Raw genomic sequence first — 20,711 nt, 5'->3', positions numbered from 1 at the left:
TCAACTTCCAAGCTCTCTCTCTCTCTCTCTCTCTCTCTCTCTCTCTCTCTCTCTCTCTCTCTCTCTCTCTCTCTCTCTCTCTCTCTCTCTCTCTCTCTCTCTCTCTCTCCCTCTGCAGAATATGCCTAGCACTATGTCCAATAAAAAATGTGGTCGTCTCTACATCATACTTATTATTCCGTAGGTTATAGATTTAATAATGACTTTAAAATGTGGAAAGTAATGATAAAAAATGAGCACTGCGTCCAAACTCTTGACTAGTGATATATAGGCTATTAAATAATACAAAATATGATGTGATTCTGCAGCTCAGATAAGTACTTGGTCATTCTAAAAACAGATATGCATAAAATCTGACAGGAGAAATCTGTTTTTTTCCTCTGCAGGACTTTTTCCCTCTAAGGTTTTTCTCCTAGGAGTTTTTTAACCCCTTGGGTGTCCATTGATATTATGGGAGCAGGGGCGAAAGTACAATTTTTCAGAAAAACTTAAAAGATAATATTTTAGACAGAATTAAATTTTTGATGTCATGTAAAACAACTTCAGTATAATTTCACCTTGAACATAAGTAGCGCATTGTTACTCTTGACTCTGTCAGCTGGGATGAAAGTAACACAACAAAACAAAATAGATTTTTGTGTTATACGTGTTTTTAGTAAATATACATAACTATGACCTTGTTAATATGTAACTGCAAACATATTTTGTAATTTATCTTTGCAAAAAAATAAATGGATTACATTTTCATTTAAAATTTCAGTTTCATCAAAAGTTTCAAAAGCAACCCAACAGTACAAACTTGAATTGTTGAAAAAAAAATCAAATTAGAATAATATAAATTTGCATATAAGTTTGCAACGTAATGCAACAGTATTAGCAGCGAGTAACAAGTGTTTCTTTCGTCCCGACAGGATCTTCTCACATTTAAACTCAATTAACTTTTATTTTGAAAAACTCTGAAAAATCAAACTTCAGGATGTGTTACAGCACTAAATAACCTGTACCGTAACACATGAAACCAGATACACAACGATTTATAAGAAAAAAATCACTGCTTTAGGAATTTACTTATCATGGTCGAAAACAGCTTTCTGGACCTACACGCGCAAAACAGTGACGAAATAACGCAATATTTGTCAGCCCTGTCAAGAGTTGCGTGCTAAAGATTCTGTCATAGTTTGAAATGCAAATGTATTCAGGGCTCAGAGAAAATTTAGTTATTTTGCGTTATTTTCGCTACGTTAGATTACCTTACGCTACATATACGTTACATTATTACTCCACTCACTAGTATTGTTTAATCTTAGCCGCTGTACTTTGTTACTTTGTTTTCCTATAATTTTTCTGTTTGCTCTTTTTTTTTTATTAACGTAAAGCTGCTTTGGAAAAATTAAACAATTGCGCTATATAAATAAAATTTAATTAAATTGTTAATGGATTTTTGCTGTGAATATAATGAAATGTGTGTCTCATTAAACATGACATCTATCAGACTAACGTCAGCACACGTTTACACTGTTATTCTGCCCTTTAAACTGAGATGAAGTACAACAGCACACAGAGATTTTAAGTGCATCATTTACTCCAATAATTATACTTTCCTCTCTCAGTCGGTGTAAGTAGAGATACTCTGAAGCTTGTTATTCAGAAAGGTAAAGCGGTCAAGATGCCCGCACTTCACACCCCATTTACTATAACATGTTTTAAGTCTCTATTCTCTTACTGGCAGAGATGAAATCTCACAATGTCTGCTGTTTATATCTGTACTGTACATAAAAGAGGACAGTATGGATAAAAATACTGTAAACAACAAGAGGTGAATCTCTTTATAAATGGTGCACATTTAAATCTTTAATGAAATCTTCAATGTTTTTATGTTGGCCTGTTTAATGATTTAAAGTAATGGAAAAAAGTCAGAAGGAATTACAGTGGAGGTGTTGAGGATTAACATCTGACATCTTAATCAAAGCTACATTCAATACATGCCAGATCTCTAATGATAAAGAGATCCTTATTCTTTTCTCACGAAACAAGTTATCTCTAGGGAGAAAGTGTTGTGACATACGCTATATTTTATCTCCAAACATCTCAAAGATATTAAACCTGCTGTACAAAAGGCATTTTTCATGAAAGGAGATTTTACAATTACATTTATGGATTCGATGCTTTTATCCAAAGCGACGTACAGTGCATTCAAATGTGACGGATGTAGAAAACAGTAAATCATAAAAATGCCTAGATGTTTTTCACACACCTGGTCACATTTGTGGTATTTCCAAACAAAATGTAGATGTTACTAGTGAATGTGATGTATTTTTCTCACAGTTACAGTAGACGCGAGTGTCTGTCGGTCTGTTTCACACCCACATGTTTCAAGAATGACTAAAGCTCCTATAGCACAAGCGAGCGACATCATCAAAGAGAAAACGTCTGTACTGCAGTCGGAGGGATCATCTCACGCTGAGAGACATCAGCTCATTATTATCATCCGCCGAAAACACAGCGGCTCTCTACTGAAGATTAATTCATTACGAGACACTGATGAACTCATGTCACAATGAAACATTAAGCGTGTCTCTCTTTAAAGAAGAACTACAGCAGAAAAACAAGAAATGGTTGAAGTAGATCTGCTAAGTCGTTGTAGAAATGGTCTAAACATGAGTTTTTCTACCTTAATCTCTTAAATGGGTATGCACTTTTTTATTATGTGTTTATAGTTTTACTAAAATAGCATTTAAAATATTAGGGATGCAAACCGATTAATCGCGATTAATCTATATCAGAATAAAAGTTTTTGTTAACATCATATATGTGTGTGAACTGTGTACATTAATTATGTATAAATATGCACACATGTTTATTATTAATTATTAAGTTTTAAATTATACATAAATATACCAATGTATATACACATGTTAACATTTCTTTAATATATACATAATATAATATATTTCTTTAATACATGCATGTGTGTGCATTTATCTATACAAAGTTATTATACACAGTTCACACACATATATGATGTAAACAAAAACTTTTATTCTGATATAAATTAATCGTGATTACTCGTTATGCATCCCTAATAAAAATATTAGCTGACTTAACATTTTTAAACAACTTTTGTTAACTAATATTTTTTTAAGTTGAATTAATGCAAAATTTTAAAGGTGCAGTGTGTAACTTTTAGTAGGATCTCTTGACAGAAATGCAATTTAATATACATAACTACATAATTATCAACCTTACGTAATGAACTGTATTGTTTTTATTACCTTAAAGACTATGAGGCGTTTTTATCTACATACCCCCTCTTATCTACAAACTCCTCTTACATGGAAGTCGCCTTTATGTTTATACAGTTGCCCTAAATGGATAAACTGCACTTTATTGTGCGCTCCGTCCCTATGGTGTCTCAGACAATGACATTTTTGTCCTGTGGTGACTCACATATGCATTTTGAAAGGCAGCATAAACACTTACTTTAAGCTGAAACAACAAATTTTCTTTACACTATTTTCACTAACAATTAAAAGCGGTGAAAAACGCATCAGAACTCATATTGTGGGATGATTTTGAATGGGGTCACAGTTGCTGCGTTTCCATTACAAATTTGCGCAAACTTATGCGTTATTTGCTAAATTTCAATATAAACTTCACTAAAAAGTAGTTTTCCTCTCGCAATAATGCTGCGTTTACACCAGCCGCGGTAGAGGCGGCAACCGCGGGTGAATGTCTCGGATGACTAGAATTTCACGAGTGGCTTTAACGCACGAATGAAGCGAGTAAACTCAAATGTTCAAGCGTCCAACTACACGCGAATAGCCTCTTATACTTGGGAGCAAACATGTATGAGGTGTTTCTGAAAGGTGCTAAACAATACGTTAATAACGTCATGTTCAAATAATGATTATGTGATTTACATACATCAGTAGACCTGAAAATGTGAAAACTGTTTCCATTGCAGTTTTGTGAAATATACCTCTTACGAATTTTACGGGATTGACGTGTTTCCGTTGACCGTTTTTTTTTTTATTCGCAATGTCAATTTGTGCAATTTGAACGGTAATGGAAACACTGCTAACAGAGTTGCAGTCGGTACGCTCTGCATTTCTAGGATTTCTTAACATAATAATTTGAAACAAGGAGTTTAAAGGTATCATGTCAATATCAGTAGATGTCCTTCAAGTTATTGAATATCGCTATCGGTACAACCCAAATATATGTATAAATAAAACCAATTGTTCACTTTCATAAAAAGTTCCTTCACAAAAGCACTTAAAATAGTTTTTTCAGAGGTTACTGTATATGTTTCTTTTAATAAAGCTAACATTTGATAAAAAATGATTGATGTCCCTTATCTATTGTACGCATTCATGTGTGTGTCTTCATAATATTTCATCCAAATGTAATAACCTGTAAAATAAATGAACGTGCACTGGGACAGTAGGAAGAATTGTATTATAGATAAACATGAAATATAATCTCACATGCAATACTGATCAAACCCACTCATTTGTTCAGCAATGGGGTTTTGAAAGTCTCGTACCACCTGACTGTACTGTATCTCAGAATAATCGGATGGTCTCTAGAGTTATTTAGTAAACAAAGAACATAACATAATACTTTTAATACATAGAGGACAAAACATCAAAGTTATTGATTTCCCACATGAGCAAAACCTTTTTCTTTAAATTAACATAAAAGAAAATAAACATAAAGAAAACAGATGGAAGCGTTATATGACTGAACTTGAAGATCGGTTTCATCTTTTGAAACCAGCGTGACTCACCGTGGAGTCCATTAAACGTTTCTTCTCTAAACAACATCCAATTTTACATCCGCACATGCAATACAATTGCAAAATGACTGTACGTCAGCTCATCTCCTCTTCTCAATAGGACATGAAATGATAATCTGGACAACGCTCACCTGGGCAGTGACTCACTACGGTTTAATGATTACAAAATCCATCCAGATTCACAGTGCCAGACAAAGATCCCATACTGAATGTTTAAATGATGCTCTCATGAGATTTAACCAAGCTTCTTTTATAAGCAAATATGGATGACAATATGTTTTACGTTCATATTATACACGACAAACATAAGATTTATCATCTATTTGTTCTCCATTTCATTCCCAACATGAATAACTGAGATTCCCATTAAATCAAACACTGCAGCTCTTCATTTAATGTTGCATTGACTGCATTGTGCATACTAAACCAAGAGCTCAGCACCTCTACTAGTGTACTTTGTAGTCATTTGGAAAGCTGCCTAAATCAGCCTCCGTATCGCTGCCAAGTGTCTTCTTCAGCCTGCAGCTGCCGGCCGACACTCCTACACATAAAATGAGAGAGATAGATAGAGATACGCTACATATTCACACACTATGTTACTTCAATATTGTTGAGAGGAGCTGTACAGTGTTATATATTTACTGACAGACACCAGACAAGAGTTCAGTGTGTAATATTATTTATATCTCTACTGTATACCAGTGACAGGCAGATTAGTCAATGCATGTAATGATATTTTGAGATAAAGATGGTGTCTGTTTGATGTTGTGGGTGGCACAATGGTCATTAGAGTCAATCTTACAGGGCCAAAATAAACCAACACTGGAAAGCCGATAGGCAATCTGTCCTTCCAGAAAAACACAGTTTTTTTGTGAATGTTGCAGGCAAAAATCCTTGATTATAAGTTCTTAAAAAATGTGATGGAGTATGTGGGATATTTATGCAATTTTATGCAATGAAATTGTGTGAACTTGCAAAAATTGCAGGAACTTGCAAAAACTGCGGGAACTTGCAAGAACTGTTTGAAGCTTTTGCAGCTTTTCATTGATGTTTACGTCGCATAATTACGTCACTTCATAACGTTCCCATGGCAACAGGGGACATGGCTGAGCTTGTGTGAAGTAAATGCAACATTTTCAACTTTCTGCTAAGATATATGTGACTTTTGCTACGAAAATGCGGGGATTATGAAATCATGCAAGCCCCGCATTTTTTGCACGCAGAACTCTGCAATTTATGCGGCAAAAGAGCGGTGTATTTTAAAAAATGTGGCCGCCACATAAATATGCGGACTTTGGCTGATTATGCATTAAATTATGCGATCGCATAATCAAATTTTTCTGGATGGACTGGGCCAATGCTATTGGCTGTATGGCTCCATTAAACAATTACACCACTTTTATAAGAACACCACCCATGTCATCAAAGATGCTTGAACATTTTTGATTAACTCACTGCATTTGTGCGTAAAATTCGCATCATTTGCACGTAAAAATTCAAACGCAAATAGAATTTTATATAATATAATTATAATTATATAATATATAAATATATAATTATTTATTTATTTATTTATAGCTTAAATTGAGTAAAGAGCATTTTTACAACTTTTTACAAAGTAATCACGCCACTACTAGATCAAGCTCCTGATTGGTTAACATGACACGAATATTGCGCGTCAAATGTCAGAAGCGCGCCGTAGGATGTATATCCTGTATTTGCATTGACTTGACACCGACTTAAATTTGAATCATTTGCGCATAAAAATTCAGACGCAAATAGAATTTAGCCATAGCTATATTTAACTAGCTTGTAGTCTCTATTTATATTTATATTTATTTATGGCTTTAATTGAGTAAAGAGCATTTTTTACAACTTTTTACACAGTAATCACGTCACTACTAGAGCAAGCTCCTGATTGGTTAACACAACACGAATATTGCACGTCAAAAATTCCCAAAACGCGCCGCAGGATGTCTATCGTGTATTTGCATTGACTTAACATCGACTTAGAGCTTAACGCTTCAATCACATCTGGTATGAACACGATACGCGATGAAAAATTACTTTTCATCCACAACTAACCCAACGTATTACGAAATTACGTCGAAAGGTCACACATGTCGTATGCAAAACATGCATCTTCACTACGGCACCCCCTTACGGTATTGTTTCTGCCTCTTGTTCACACAGAATGTTTTCCGTGAATGTTACGGCAACTTTACTAGGTCCTCTTTACAGGAGCGATCCCAAAATATTTACAGGAGTGTGTTTGTGTTCACACAGAAGCCTCTATGACAATTTTACAGAAATTTTCTGGGACCAAAGTGCTGTGTGAATGAGGTTTATGTGTGTTCCCTGAAAATCAAACCCACAACCTTTGTGTTACTAACGCAATGCCAACTGAGCTACAGGGCATTTAAAAATAAGCACCTTTATTCTCTCAAGTTCCTCTGTACATTTAAGGTTTTTTGGTTTACTATCCACAACATTTAATTTTCTTATTAAAGTCATTTGAGGTAACATTTAGAAATATCACATATCCAAGTTCAACACCCAGGGGTGGAAGTTTGTTAAATAATCCAAAATTCCCTATACAGGTAATATGCAGGTATAAACGTCTATTTCACTCCATGCCAGAATTCCCATAAGTTTGTGTTTTAATAAGAGCAGCAGGAGATCAAAGTCTCGCCCTGAGATACAATATTCTCTTCTGGTGTGTTTCTAACATTTAACACAGAATTGTTTTTGAGTTTTTCTCCTCAGGTGTTCATATGAAGTGACCCATGAGAATGTATTATTTAAGATGTTTGATCTCAGAAATGAAAAGTTGCCTTTTGATCCCAACTAAAAAACAAATGCACTAATTGAAGTGACTGAAGTTGAAAAATGCTGTTTGTGGTGTATTTCTATAGAGATTTATTAAACAGAACAAAACCTGACAGTAATAAGACTAAAGACTTTGATGCTGAAATGAAAACTATGATCATCAAAAATAAATGACTCAGTGGGATAAGTTCATGTTCCTTAAACATACTTTATCAATGTCAAGGACAGATTTTCAAACCTTCAATTTCTAAAGTACAAGAATTAAAACAGATGCAGTTAAAAGTCCCTATAAAGTCGATCTTGAAAATTTATTTGAAAATGCATTATAATTGTAATAAATGTATTGCTGAAACACGTCAAAAAGACTGAAACTATATAGTACTGAATTGTGGAGTTACACCATTAAACAGTTTTTCCACATTTCTATTTTCATGATTTTTGGGCGGGGCTAAAACGGTGGCTTAGTGATGCACTGGAGGCACCTAACATAGCCCCGCCTCTAACACAATCAGCAGCATCCATCAGGTTGTAGTGTTATTTGAAAGTTCAGAGTGATGGCAGCCTTCCCACGAGTAGGCGTGGTTTCGGCACAGACAGTGGACACGCCCCCAGCGCTTGAGAGCAGAGAAAGCTGCTTATTTTATTTACTTGCCGTTTTTTTACAGCATTAAAATTTGGTTTAGTGGTTAATAACACATTTTTCTGTAGTGTCACAAACTCAGAAAACTAATTAAATATCTGACCTTACAGGGACTTTAACACACAAAAGTGTGTTATTGTGGTTTGGACTTTATTGAAATTAATTGCAAAGATTTTGTTTTTCCTGCGAGTGCTTAAATAAAGACGAGTGCTTAAAAATTTTTTCACAGCGTGCGTAGTCTTGTATCTATGACTACTGACAAAGATACCAATTAAGAAAAAGATTTTTCAGCAAAAACAACAGAAACTCTATGAACCTCAAATTAAAATTTTTCACTTTCAGCTGAGCTGTGTGGTTGTAGAGAGATTGTGTGGCCTGGTAATGCAATGTGTCGTGCGTGTCAGAAAACAGAAAGTTTGAAGACTAATGGTATGTTCACACCAGATGCGAATGAAGAGTTAACTGTGAGTCATTTACATGTTAAGTCAATGCAAAGACGCGACAGACATTCTGCGGCGCGAATGACACGTTTCACGTGAGTGATACGGTGCAAATAAAGCGTTTTGGGCGTTTTACATGCAAGTTGAAAAATCTGAACTTTGGTGGATATTCGCAACACATTTTAACCAATCAGGAGCTTGCTCTAGTAGCGACGTGATTATGATGTGGCAAGCTGAGGCAAATAACTCAAGTTAACTTAAAATGTTCAAGCATCTACGATGAACTACGCGCCAAAAGCTAAATTTATTTGCTTTATTCGCATCTGGTGTGAACGCACGGTAACATATTCTTGATTTTACTGTGTGTGAGTAAATATGATATCCAAACCACCATTCAAAAGCCTTATAAATGTAATTTAACTTCAGCATTCGTGTTCATTTCTCATTTATCTTGAGCTGTAAGCATACAGTCGATTATAGTAACTAATGTTAGTTTCTTTTAGCTCTCTATGTAATACTATTGTCAAGAAAACCAATTTTAATAATAAAAGAGACATCATATGGGATTTTTCTTTCTTATGAGGTCTATAAAGCACTATCCAGACGTTTATTCACCAAGAACTGTGTGAAAAGATTTTTAAACAACTGTACAGCTACTGAAAATGTCACACAGGTGCTTTAATACAAGCATTTCCAATTGATGCCCTCCAGAACACTAAAACATCATAAACTATTTACTTGAAATGTTACAGATTTACATTAACTCTGTAAAATTATGTGATGATGAATATTTACATTTATTACACTTTTACATTTATGCACTTGGCAGACATTTTTATCCAAAGATGCAATGATCTATACAGAAATACAGAAGTATTATAACCTCATAGGTTTCAGATACACTATTTTATCATCCTTTTTCTTTGTCTTTTTCTGCTTTGATCTGAGCTGTAGATATAGTGAAGCAGTTAGGAACAGGTCAACTGTATCAGGCAGTCATGCATGAAGTGTGTTAAAGGTGAGTTTAGCTGTCAGCCTATCCAATACTGTACGTGCACGAAATATTTTTTTACTCTCAACTAAAGCGAATGCTCACATTTCACACGGTCACTGGATGTTCATTATGATAAATGCAAACTTCACGAGCCATTTGTAATTCGGTAGGAGGTCAGTGAGTTAGTGAGATGAATGCTCATCGGGTTATAGACTGGGCACACAGTGTATTTACATTCCTACTGACTCCATTAATGAGATCTGAATTAACAATTCAACAAGCTATTAATACACTGACATAAATGAGATCTTTACCTGGGCTAAGTTTGCCAAAAGCATTGCAAGGCTAAACAGATCGTAAAAAATTATCGTACGAATCATCTTGGACTTACAGGCCATTTCACAAAAGCATTGTAACTTAAGGAGAATCCTTGTAGATGTACGAGTGCCCTGGAGTAATCGAAAACCCTAAGTGCATCGTAAGTGACAGAGTTACAAGGTCACCTACAGGACAATCTGCAAATCGTATTTAAGTGCTTTTTTGGGAAACGCACGTAAAAGAATAATAAACGCTCGCAATGTAGCATATAGAGAAAGTGCTCCTAAATATATAAAATAAGTATTTTGGAGTGCATATGTGAAGTTTTAGCTCAAAATACCATACAGATAATTTATTTTAACATGTTTGAATTGCCAAAAAATTGCTGTTTTTGAGTGTGTCCTTTAAAATGAAAATTAGCTAATGCAAACACTGATCACCATAATGATGGTTTGTTTAAATTTCTCCTCTCTCATTCTCACTGCACTAAATGGCAGTGCTGTGATTGGATAGTGCAGATTAAGGGCCTGAATTATTATAATAATTCCCTTGCAACATCATGATGGGGGCCAAATTTCAATGACCTATTTTTTCACGTGCTTGCAGAGAATGGTTTACCAAAATCAAAAGTTACTGGGTTGATCTTTTCAACGTTTCTAGGATGAAAGAAGCACTGGGGACCCAATTACTGAATTTAAACATGGAAAAAACAGATTTTCATGATATGTCCCTTTTAACTCTTTCCCCACCACTTACAATTTTCAATTAAAAGAAAAGCATTCCCTGCCAATGACGAGTTTTCCAGCAATCCGTTTTTTCAATATTATCCACCAGGTGGCGCTCTTACCCAACTTATAAAACCTGTAATCAACCACTAAGGCCATACATTTTCTGGAAGACATCAAACTTTTGTGAAAATCCTAAAAATGTTGGCGCCGGCTGGCAACTTTTTAAAAAAAATGCTGGTGTGGAAAGAGTTAAGTTCAATCTTTATCAGGAAACTCAACCAAAACAAGGTAATATATACATATTTAAAATGACCAAAAGTATAGACAAAACCAACAGTTGACATTTTTTGTTGACAGAGCATTGCATTCACTTCTGACGGTTACAGGTTTGATTCCCAGGGAACACATGCACTAATTAAAATGCATTTGGATGAAATGCATGAATGAGTAAATAAATATTTATATTTACTGTTTAATCCTCAATGTTTAAACATGTTGGTAAACATTTTTAATCTGGTTTTATTTGACAATACGACATTTCAGCACCTTGGACAGCGCTTCATATAAGCAGAGAATTATATTCAGATTCATTTCAGATCAACAGATTCATTTCAGAAGATCATATATTAGCTATATATAGATATGCTAACACATACAAGCAGGTTGCAGGTTAACTATCGATTGTCTTTGAAATAATGCTTGAAAGTCTTCTGCTTTTGCGTCAGCTATGAAAACACGATAAATGAAAGCTCAGTGTGTACCAGACTGAGAAAACTGTGGGAGGATCAAACACTCATCTGTGATCTGTATAATGTTCATGTGTGCCTTCATTGTGTTGCCGTTGGTGATGGACATCATCTGCACACCTCCAGCTTTACAGTAACAAACAAATCAGAAAGCATTTATATAAAAACTCCCTTCTGTAAATGATACGTGTGGGTGTTTTACGCACATTAGGGTGCATTAGGCTGATGACACACAAACCTCACACAAAGGTGATGGACTCATCTTACTCATAAAATTGAAGAATATTACAGATAAACATATCCAATATACCCAAGAAAATGTAGTAGGCATGTTTTTTTTATATTTGATTTTGAATAGGAGTTTCACTGATAAGTCTTTGAACATGATCCTGATTCCTGACAATATGAATCTCTGTTTTGTGGCTCCACCTTGTGTTCAGATTACATTAGTAACTACCCTCAGATGGGGGAACCTGTCCCCTTCGCAACTTTAAACAATATTAACAAATATAACCTTCTTGTAAAATTTAACCCAAAAAATTAAATGAAGTTACCCCAAGTTACATCAGCAGGACACATTTGTTTTACAGGCAAAGAAAGAACCAGAGGCATTTATTTAAAAAGAAAGTAAAAAGGATTTACTTCAATTATGTTGTTCATTCAAGCTGTACTTTCATGTCAAGAATGATTTTACGTGAATGATACGCCAAGCAAAGTTAAAAAACTGTGTGTGTGTGTGTGTGTGTGTGTGTGTGTGTGTGTGTTTTAAAGAGAGAGAGAGAGAGAGAGAGAGAGAGAGAGAGAGAGAGAGAGAGAGAGAGAGAGAGAGAGAGAGAGAGAGAGGAGATGCTATGAAATCTGCATCACAGCATTGTTAATATTGGATGAAGTTTCTGATTTTCTAGATAATGTGAGCCCAATCTTCAAGGTCACATCATCGCACTCTCACAGATAAAATGCTGACATACAGTGGATGGCATCATTAATAAAGCTAAAAAGGAATAGTCAGTGAGGCAATGCTTCCAATGCAATCTCATGGCAATTCGCACATATTTTAGAAGGTGGCTAATTGTAACGACCAAATTCGTAAATTTCTGTATAATTTACTTTAACCCCTGTGACGCTGGGTTTATAGGCGGAGTTAGGTGTGTGGTATCACTTTTTGTTAGGGCTGTCAAAGGATTAATCGCACAAAAACTTTGTTTGTCTAATAACATTTTTGCATTTAACTCTTTCCCCGCTAGCGTTTAAAAAAAGTTGCCAGCCAACGCCAGCATTTTTCATGATTTTAACAAAAGTTTAATGCCTTCCAATAATTGTTCTTCTTTAAATATGTGACCAGTCACGGAAAGTAGGGACACAAGTCGGATCTGGGCATTTTGAGTTATTCACAGATTCTGAAAGTGCAGTTTCTAAGCTTTCCAACGATGTGTAACACATGGAAATCTGATAAGATTTGGAGAAGTTGTGGCCATTTGAATATAGGAACTCAGAAATACTCAAACCGAGAAAATCGAGACGAAAGGGACTCTTCTTTTCAGCTGGGGGAGACAATAGGGCTCATTTACATCTCATTTAGCTAAGCCATGCCCCCTGTAAAACCCTTTTTGAGATGTTCTAGCATCATATGTAGTATTTTATGACCAAATGACAACCCGCAAAAATAAACATGACTATTTTACCTTTGTGGGGATCACAAGTCGAATCCAGTCTGTTTCAGATTATCCAATGACCATATTCATCCACAAATGCGTATAATCCGTGAAATATAGATTGTTTACATCAGATTTCGCATGAATGTCTGGTAATACAATATAATATATAATCTGAAGACTATTTAAATAAATCGTAACATGTAAGGGTATATGAGCTTACACTCCGTTAAACACATGAACCCGCCTTCAAAGTTTGTATTTAAAATAGGGAAGTAGTATAATAGATCATCCAAACAGCGCCGTCGAAAACGTAACATCCTTTAGAGATGTTACCAATCGCTCGCTCGTTCCTCCATCAGCCAATGACTTCATGGAAAATATTGATAGACAAAACATGTAGCCAATTATATGAAGAATACTATATCTGTGTAACTTCTGTGTGTTTGGACTCATGCTGCGCTGCAAGAACTGACATACAGATGACGTCAAAGTACCGCGAGAGCGAGTCGAAATTAAACTACTCCGTAAGATTTCTTGAAGAGCTCTCGCGGTACTTTGACGTCATCCGACTGCGGCGCCGCATAAAGTCAGTGACGCGGCTGACGTACGATGCGGCTGACTGTTATTTGTTCCGCCCCAGCTTCTTTTATTTTTCTTTTGTTTTGTGCGCCCGACTATTATAGTCTGGGGAGACGCAGGCTATAAGTTTGAAAAAAAAAAAAAACTTAGCAAACATGTCTGAGGAACAGGGCAGCGCGTCACTACAGTCACGTGACTTCACGCTCGAGCCGGAAGAGAAGACAATGCTGAATAAAGTCGTAATTCTGCTATTTTTGGACCAAACTGTATAGACCCTTTTACTGTTTGTACACAATGATGACGTGGCAGCGTATGCGCGCGCATTTAGGCAACGGAAGTATCGTAAGAATCAACAGTGAAGCAACACAAACAGTAAGTTATTTTTAAAAAAATGACTTTTTCAACATTTTCAACACAGCTACCAGATCCGTGTACTATAGTGGAGTGGATAAAAGACGTTAGCAGATGGCCAAAAATAAAGTTGCCAGATACATATATACGTATATTAGTATATTATATTAGTGCAACCAAACGCAACAACGGGACATTTTGATGTTGAGAAACCGTTTTAATAAACTTTCTGAGTTGCTACCACGTTAGAACCAATGGGGAATAACACCACTTCCGTTGCCCAAATGCGCGCGCAGGCTATTTGATCACGTGAGCTGTAAAAGGGTCTATTTTCGATGCATCAACACAATCTTACTGACCCACTGATGTCACACGGACTACTTTGATGATGTTTTTATTACCTTTCTGGACATGGAAACCATACATAGATTTTCAATGAAGGGGATAGAAAGCTCTCGGACTAAATCTAACGATAAAACATCTTAAACTGTGTTCCGAAGAAGAACGGAGGTCTTCCGAGTTTAGAACGACATAAGGGTGAGTCATTAATTACATTATTTTCATTTTTGGGCGAACTATCCTTATTTAGTAGTCACGCTGTTCCCTTTGTGGGCGGAGGCGAAAACACAAGCTTATACAGTATGTAAATATACACACAGACAATGACGCCCCCCGCTGCACGCTAGAATCTCCGGAAAAACAAGCCTATTTTAACCGCAAAATGTACGCTTTTAAATATACAAAAACTGCTATCTCAAACATGGAGAGGCTTCTTCGTGATCTCAACTAACAGATTCTGCAATAAAACGAAAATCACAAATTTCGAAAAAAAAACTTTGTTTCTCATTTTCTCGAAACTTGTGCTGCCGACTTGAGTCCCTGGTTTCCGTGACGGGTCACATATATAAACATACAATATATCAAATGAAAAAAGACCATCTGCTTAAAAAAAACAAAGTTTCATCCTATCTTCATTAGTTCTCTTTTCATTACCAAATTTGGGTAGGTTTCAAAAACCCCAAATTTTGAGCAAAAAGCTGAAATAATAGCATTTTTGTGAAGAACTTTTAATAAAGATCAGATGCAGAGTGATCCTCAAAACATGCATGGACATACAGCTGTTTGCCCTAGGGCGATACTTCTGGGTTTTATAAGATGCAGAAGAGCAATAGCAGTATTGCCGGAAAAACTCGTCATTGGCCGGGAAGCGTTTTCTCTAAATAACGTCTCAATGGCGGGGAAAGAGTTAAACCTCACAATGCTAAGATGTTTTAAGGGAGGAGCTATGAAGATGTTAAAGTCCCAGTGAACCAGAAGTCGCGATCGACCTTACTTCTGTGTTGTGACGTATTTTCGATTAAAACAGAATATCACATGAGGAAAAGAGTTGGCGTGGCTTGTGTCTTCCACTGTGCTTTGATTGGAAATAGAAAAGTAGGTGTTTCATTAAGGAATGGAACTGGCAGCAAACTGAAAATTGGAGGGGGCGGAGTTAACAGATGCTCCCGCCCAGGCCGTCTAGCTGACATCATCAGAGAATGATCGGCACAAGAGGGTGGAAGTACATTTTCCGATTTTTAAATAATGACTTGCACGGATACATTGTTTATAATAAACCTTGCAATATTACATCAAAAATAAGACGTTTTGATTTCATTGGGACTTTAAGGTGTTTTGAGGTGTAGGATGCTACTATCTGGTTGCTAAGGTGTTCTGGGTCGTTGCCAGGCAGGTGCTTGCCAAAGTCCAAAAAGGCCTCCGGCTAAAATCATTTAAGAATCATAAGGGCATATAGAAAAGTATCACATCTAATATATAACATCATATCTCTCAACAAGCTGTACTGTATGTGAGGTAAGATTCAAATGAGGATTAATAAAGTTGAATTCTTCACATGAAAGGTTTACAATGAATGCATTCATCTTGACTGACTTAAAGCACAATCATCACCAGACTTTGAATGTTCTTACAGCATGTTTACATTAGAGTGAATGAAAAGCATTGTCAGCTGTAATACTTTTAATCTCTTTCCTGACACATCACAAGGCTTTTCACTACATGATGCTCGTATCGATCACTCAGATGAAGTGATGATGATCAATCAGATGAGAAACACGAGTCTATGCTCTGGAGGTGAAACAAGATCCAGGTTTAATGGAGGTTCAGGAAGTGACCCCTGCTTAAATTCTGCCCTCCAACCGAAACTTGACCCATCTGTCTGTTTGGCACGGACCCGCCTGCCATCGACACGAAATATCATCGCTGCTAATCGATGGATAGTTGAATATACCATCACCCAACAGCAACCGGGGACTACAGCACACAGTGTGATGTTAATAATCAGATGATGATTGGCTGAAAACACAAGCATTGATGGAGTATTGAGAAGATCAGAAAAAACTCATGTTTATATGGATAACCTACAGCACAGAGACGACAGCGCGAGCACATCCATCACAGATGCATAACTGACCGCCAGCTCTCTTTGTAAATATACTTAAGGGCTTTAAAGCAATTTCTCAGTAAGCACTACCGAATTTATTTCTGGCCTTTAGAGCAAAGCAGAACATAATTCATTCAAGTCAATAACAGGAGATGAACAACACCGACTGCAAACCTTGAGATCAGCGACCATAACAAACCAAATGTCTCATTCACAGACAGACAGAGCTTGTTTCATCAGTCTAAAGGGACCATCTGGAAACATCTTCTGCCTAAAAAACCCATTCAGACTAACTCAATGTGCCTATGAATCAAAATCTGTAATGACTGGTTTATGTTGTACTGTATATTCCACATAAGGCAATTGCTGTACATGTCATAAGAAATAACACACAAATTTACACAAATTAAAAATGCACACCCCCTGATATCATTGATTTCATTGGGTCCTTTTCTCGATCAACATTTAGTGAATGTGAGTGAAGTAATGGCCAATGGATAGTAATATATACTTTATAATGTGACATCTGCATTTAAAGGTCACCTATATGACAATTTTTACAAGATGTAATATAAGTCTCAGGTGTGCCTAGAATGTGTCCTTGAAGTTTCAGCTCAAAATACCACACAGATCATAAGTTATAGCATGTCCAAAATGCCCCTCGCTGTTTTCGTGTCTGTACCTTTAAATGCAAATGAGCTACTGATTTCAGTTAAAAATAGACCTGATTTTTGTGAATACTTTCAGTGACATTAATCTTTAGTTGCATTAGCACTACAGCGTGCTAACAAACACATCTAGAAAACCTTTTGGGTAAAGTTAACCAGTCAGTCAGTGACAGTGGGCGGGGCTTTATCAGTGTGACATCACATTAACAAGAGAATCAAAATGGCATGTCTAATGAGACTGCTTTGGTTTAATAGGAAGGTCACAAATGTCCCTCTAACCTGTAGGCCACGACTGCCCACAACCAATGTTTGAATTAAGGGGGGGCTTGGGTGGTCCCTGACCTCCTATAAGCATTGATGGACCCCCGATAAAGCACAAAAATATAAATTACGGGTGCCCCCTGTTTTTTATTAAAATACTACATAAATTTAAAATTCTCTTGCTGCGCTGCCACAAAGCTGTCCAAGCTGTCCACTGTCCATTATTTGTCCCAATTTCCCAATAAACGAATCCAAAAGATTTCTGAAATAAATATAAACTCTCAAGTGCGCCTCATGCTGTTTTCGGGAGGAATTGACAGTCTCTGCGCCTAGATTATTTTCAGGGGTAAAAATGGTTAGGCTTTGAGTCAAGGGTAATTTGGGGTTTCTTTGATTAAAAAGTTTATTCCAGGACCAACATCTTACTTGCGTGAAATTATGTCAACTCTATAATGATGAAGAGGCTTAGCTAGGGGACCCCTATAATCTTTGACATAATTCGAACACTGCCCACAATTGTTTAGATTAAGCCAGGATTAGGAATCACTTCCACACAATCTCACCTCTCTCCAATGTTCTGGCCCGCACTCCATCCCTGCAAAATTGCACTCCAGCAGCATGTCGTCCATACGGTGACGTGTCCGATTGAAGAACTCTGCCAGGCTGAACCGAGAGCCCTGTCTGTCGGGCTCCGGGGCCAAGGGGATCCCGGGGGCCATGTTGTCCTCGTAGCCCAGCAGCGGACCCATGAAAAGCAAGTCGCTGTAGCTAAGCTGCGAGCGGCGGAACTTGTTATAATTGCAAAGAGTGATGGCAGGGAAGGTCATGTTTTTAGCATTGCGCTCGTCTAGAATGGTGACGTGGTCGTATTGGAAGTAGTAGACAACTCGGTCCACGACCTGCAGGAGAAACATGGAGACCGCCAGCAGGAAGACCACTGCCCACAAGCCCTGACGTACACCGAACTTTTTATCTTCTACGAAGATGTGGTTGGCACCGTGGAGAGAGCAGCCGCCGCAAAACGTAGCCAGGTCGACGTTGGGCACGTCTTCTTCTTCCGCCCCATCGTACGAGTCCGGCTCGTCGCTGTCCTCTTTGTACCGGCCGTGCTCCCCGTCTGTCGACCACACCACTCGCTTGTAGTGATCATCGAAGCTGTTGTTACGTGAGCAGTCAACGGGCTCATCGTCCGTACTGAAGGACAGAGTGCATGTGATTCGTACCATGATCGATGGGTAAATCCAGAACTAAAGCTAGAGACAAACACGACTCCAGAGGTTGGATCCAATCAAGTATGGAAGAAAATCGTCCCACGCAAATGCTGTAAAGATTCACAAACTTCTTTAAACTGGACAATCCAGATCTACAGGCAACTACCACTGAAGACAGAGATGGGAGTACATGTACATATCTGCCTCCTCAACATCAGGACATCTGCAGGAGGAATTGAATTGTTGGGATGTAATGAACCTCCTGGCCCCAAACTCCCTCCCATTGACAGTGAATATTCCCAGAGCACCGGCTCCATCTGATGTCAGCACAAGATCGCCTTTCAAAGCCCCGAGTGAGAGAGTTGACTATATTTTAATAATGTTACTGGACACCAGCAACAATCCAGGCCATATTATAAGACTCGGGAAGGTCAGAGGCAGTCATGGGAATTTTATAGGGAGATAAACAGCATTTAGAGCTGTTGTTTTTAATAAAAACTACCCGGTGAAAGCAAACACACTCGCTGTTATCAGCTCATGAACAAACACCAGTGAGTTTAAAGCAAGGCTGTGATATGAAGATATTTGTGTGTGAGTGTGTTCAGATAAAGAGATATTACAGTACAGTACTGTATGTGCTTTTAAAACAAGTTCACTTCAATAACAGATTTCTTCACGATGCATCCTTGACCTTACCTGCATACTTATTTGTAAGCTAGCAAGCATTTATTGAGCTGAACGTCATGAATGAAGTCGAACATGAATAACATTTGCTCAGATGTATTGAAAGGATGTTTTCTAGACATTTAAAGTCTGTAGCATTGACGGTAGACGTGCTGTCGATCTATAGCGTCTACCTGCTCTGATCAATGATTTTATTGATGTCTCTAATGGGTTTCTGTGCTTTGACTGACAGTAAATTCATTATATTTAACAGACATCTACAGTAGATGCAACTATATAGCTGTGAAATTAAATGTTTGGTTTGGACGCGATCATGTTTCTCACTTACTGTAAGTGTATGTGTACTAAAAATGTAAAGAGATAGTTTACCCAAAAATGAAAACGCATCAAAGCAATCTGAAGCCCCATTTACTTCCATAGTACAAAAAAGGAATAGAAGTCAATGGGGCTTCTGATTGATTTGGTTAAAAATATTCCTCAAAATATCACAAAATGAGTTTGTAACAACATGAGACTCAACTATTCCCTTCAATCTTTCCCCGCCAGCATTTTTAAAAAAAGCCAGCCAGCACCAACATTTTTATGATTTTCACAAAAGTTTAATGCCTTTTAGAAAATGTTCTTCTTTAAATCTATAAACATACAATATTTCAAATGAAAGAACAGATCCTCTGCTTTCAAACAACAAAAAACTTCATTTTTTATTTTTTTTATCACCTCTCAAATACGGAGAGGTTTCTTCAAAAATACCAGAAGTATACAATATTGTGAAGGGCATTATTTAGAGATCCAATTCGGGGCGATGATCAAAACATACACAGAGTTTTTACTGTTTTTTGGGTCAGTGGATGTTTAAGTGTTTTATAAGTTGTGTAAGAGCGCCACCTAGTGGATAATAGTGGAAATATGGAAAAATATGACCCACGGACGAATAAGCAGGAAAAAAGCGCATTGATTCCGATATTCTCTGATCTGTTTCAGGCGCCATTCATATGTGGAAATAAATTGAATACATGCATTCTTGTCCGCAATGTAAGTGGACAAATCGGATATTCCAATCTTAAGACGTCATTGAAAATGTGACGCTGGCAAATGACGTCAACTCGCGATCACATAAATTATATGAAGCGCATATTTGGTGCAACAACTCAACCTAAGCCGCCTCTTTACTCTACACGACATTACGGACACGACTGGCGTCTTTAGGGGAGTAATGTTAAAGTTCTATGTCTTAGACGGTTTCATTAGACGCATGTGAGGTGACGCTATACGCGTCTGGTCCGAACTTAACTTCCGGTTTCAGTGTTTTAATGGTCTGACTAGTTTTTAAACTGAACTCTTGAACAAATTTCTTGTCGAAAATAAC

At 37.0% G+C, this 20,711-nt stretch overlaps 1 protein-coding gene across 6 annotated transcripts in view; it reads right to left on the bottom strand.

Annotated features, from left to right (window-relative positions):
- Positions 1-20,711, bottom strand: part of asic1b (acid-sensing (proton-gated) ion channel 1b) — a 149,163-nt gene that overhangs the window by 31,181 nt on the left and 97,271 nt on the right. Inside the window, exon 1 of one of the 6 annotated variants that reach the window (XM_065243323.2) lies at positions 18,163-19,093. The exons of 2 other annotated variants lie outside the window; for them this stretch is intronic. In XM_065243323.2, the coding sequence (XP_065099395.1) occupies positions 18,163-18,676 (514 nt within the window). In that variant the 5' untranslated portion in view covers positions 18,677-19,093. Of the gene's footprint in view, positions 1-18,013; positions 19,094-20,711 lie in introns of those variants that run through there. 3 more of the 6 variants (XM_065243319.2, XM_065243317.2, XM_065243318.2) reach the window with 3 other exon arrangements.

This window comes from Paramisgurnus dabryanus, chromosome 24 (assembly GCF_030506205.2).
Source record: "Paramisgurnus dabryanus chromosome 24, PD_genome_1.1, whole genome shotgun sequence".
Taxonomy (NCBI): domain Eukaryota; kingdom Metazoa; phylum Chordata; class Actinopteri; order Cypriniformes; family Cobitidae; genus Paramisgurnus; species Paramisgurnus dabryanus.
Note: the sequence above shows the minus strand (reverse complement) of the source record. Positions and strands in the feature narration are given on the sequence as shown.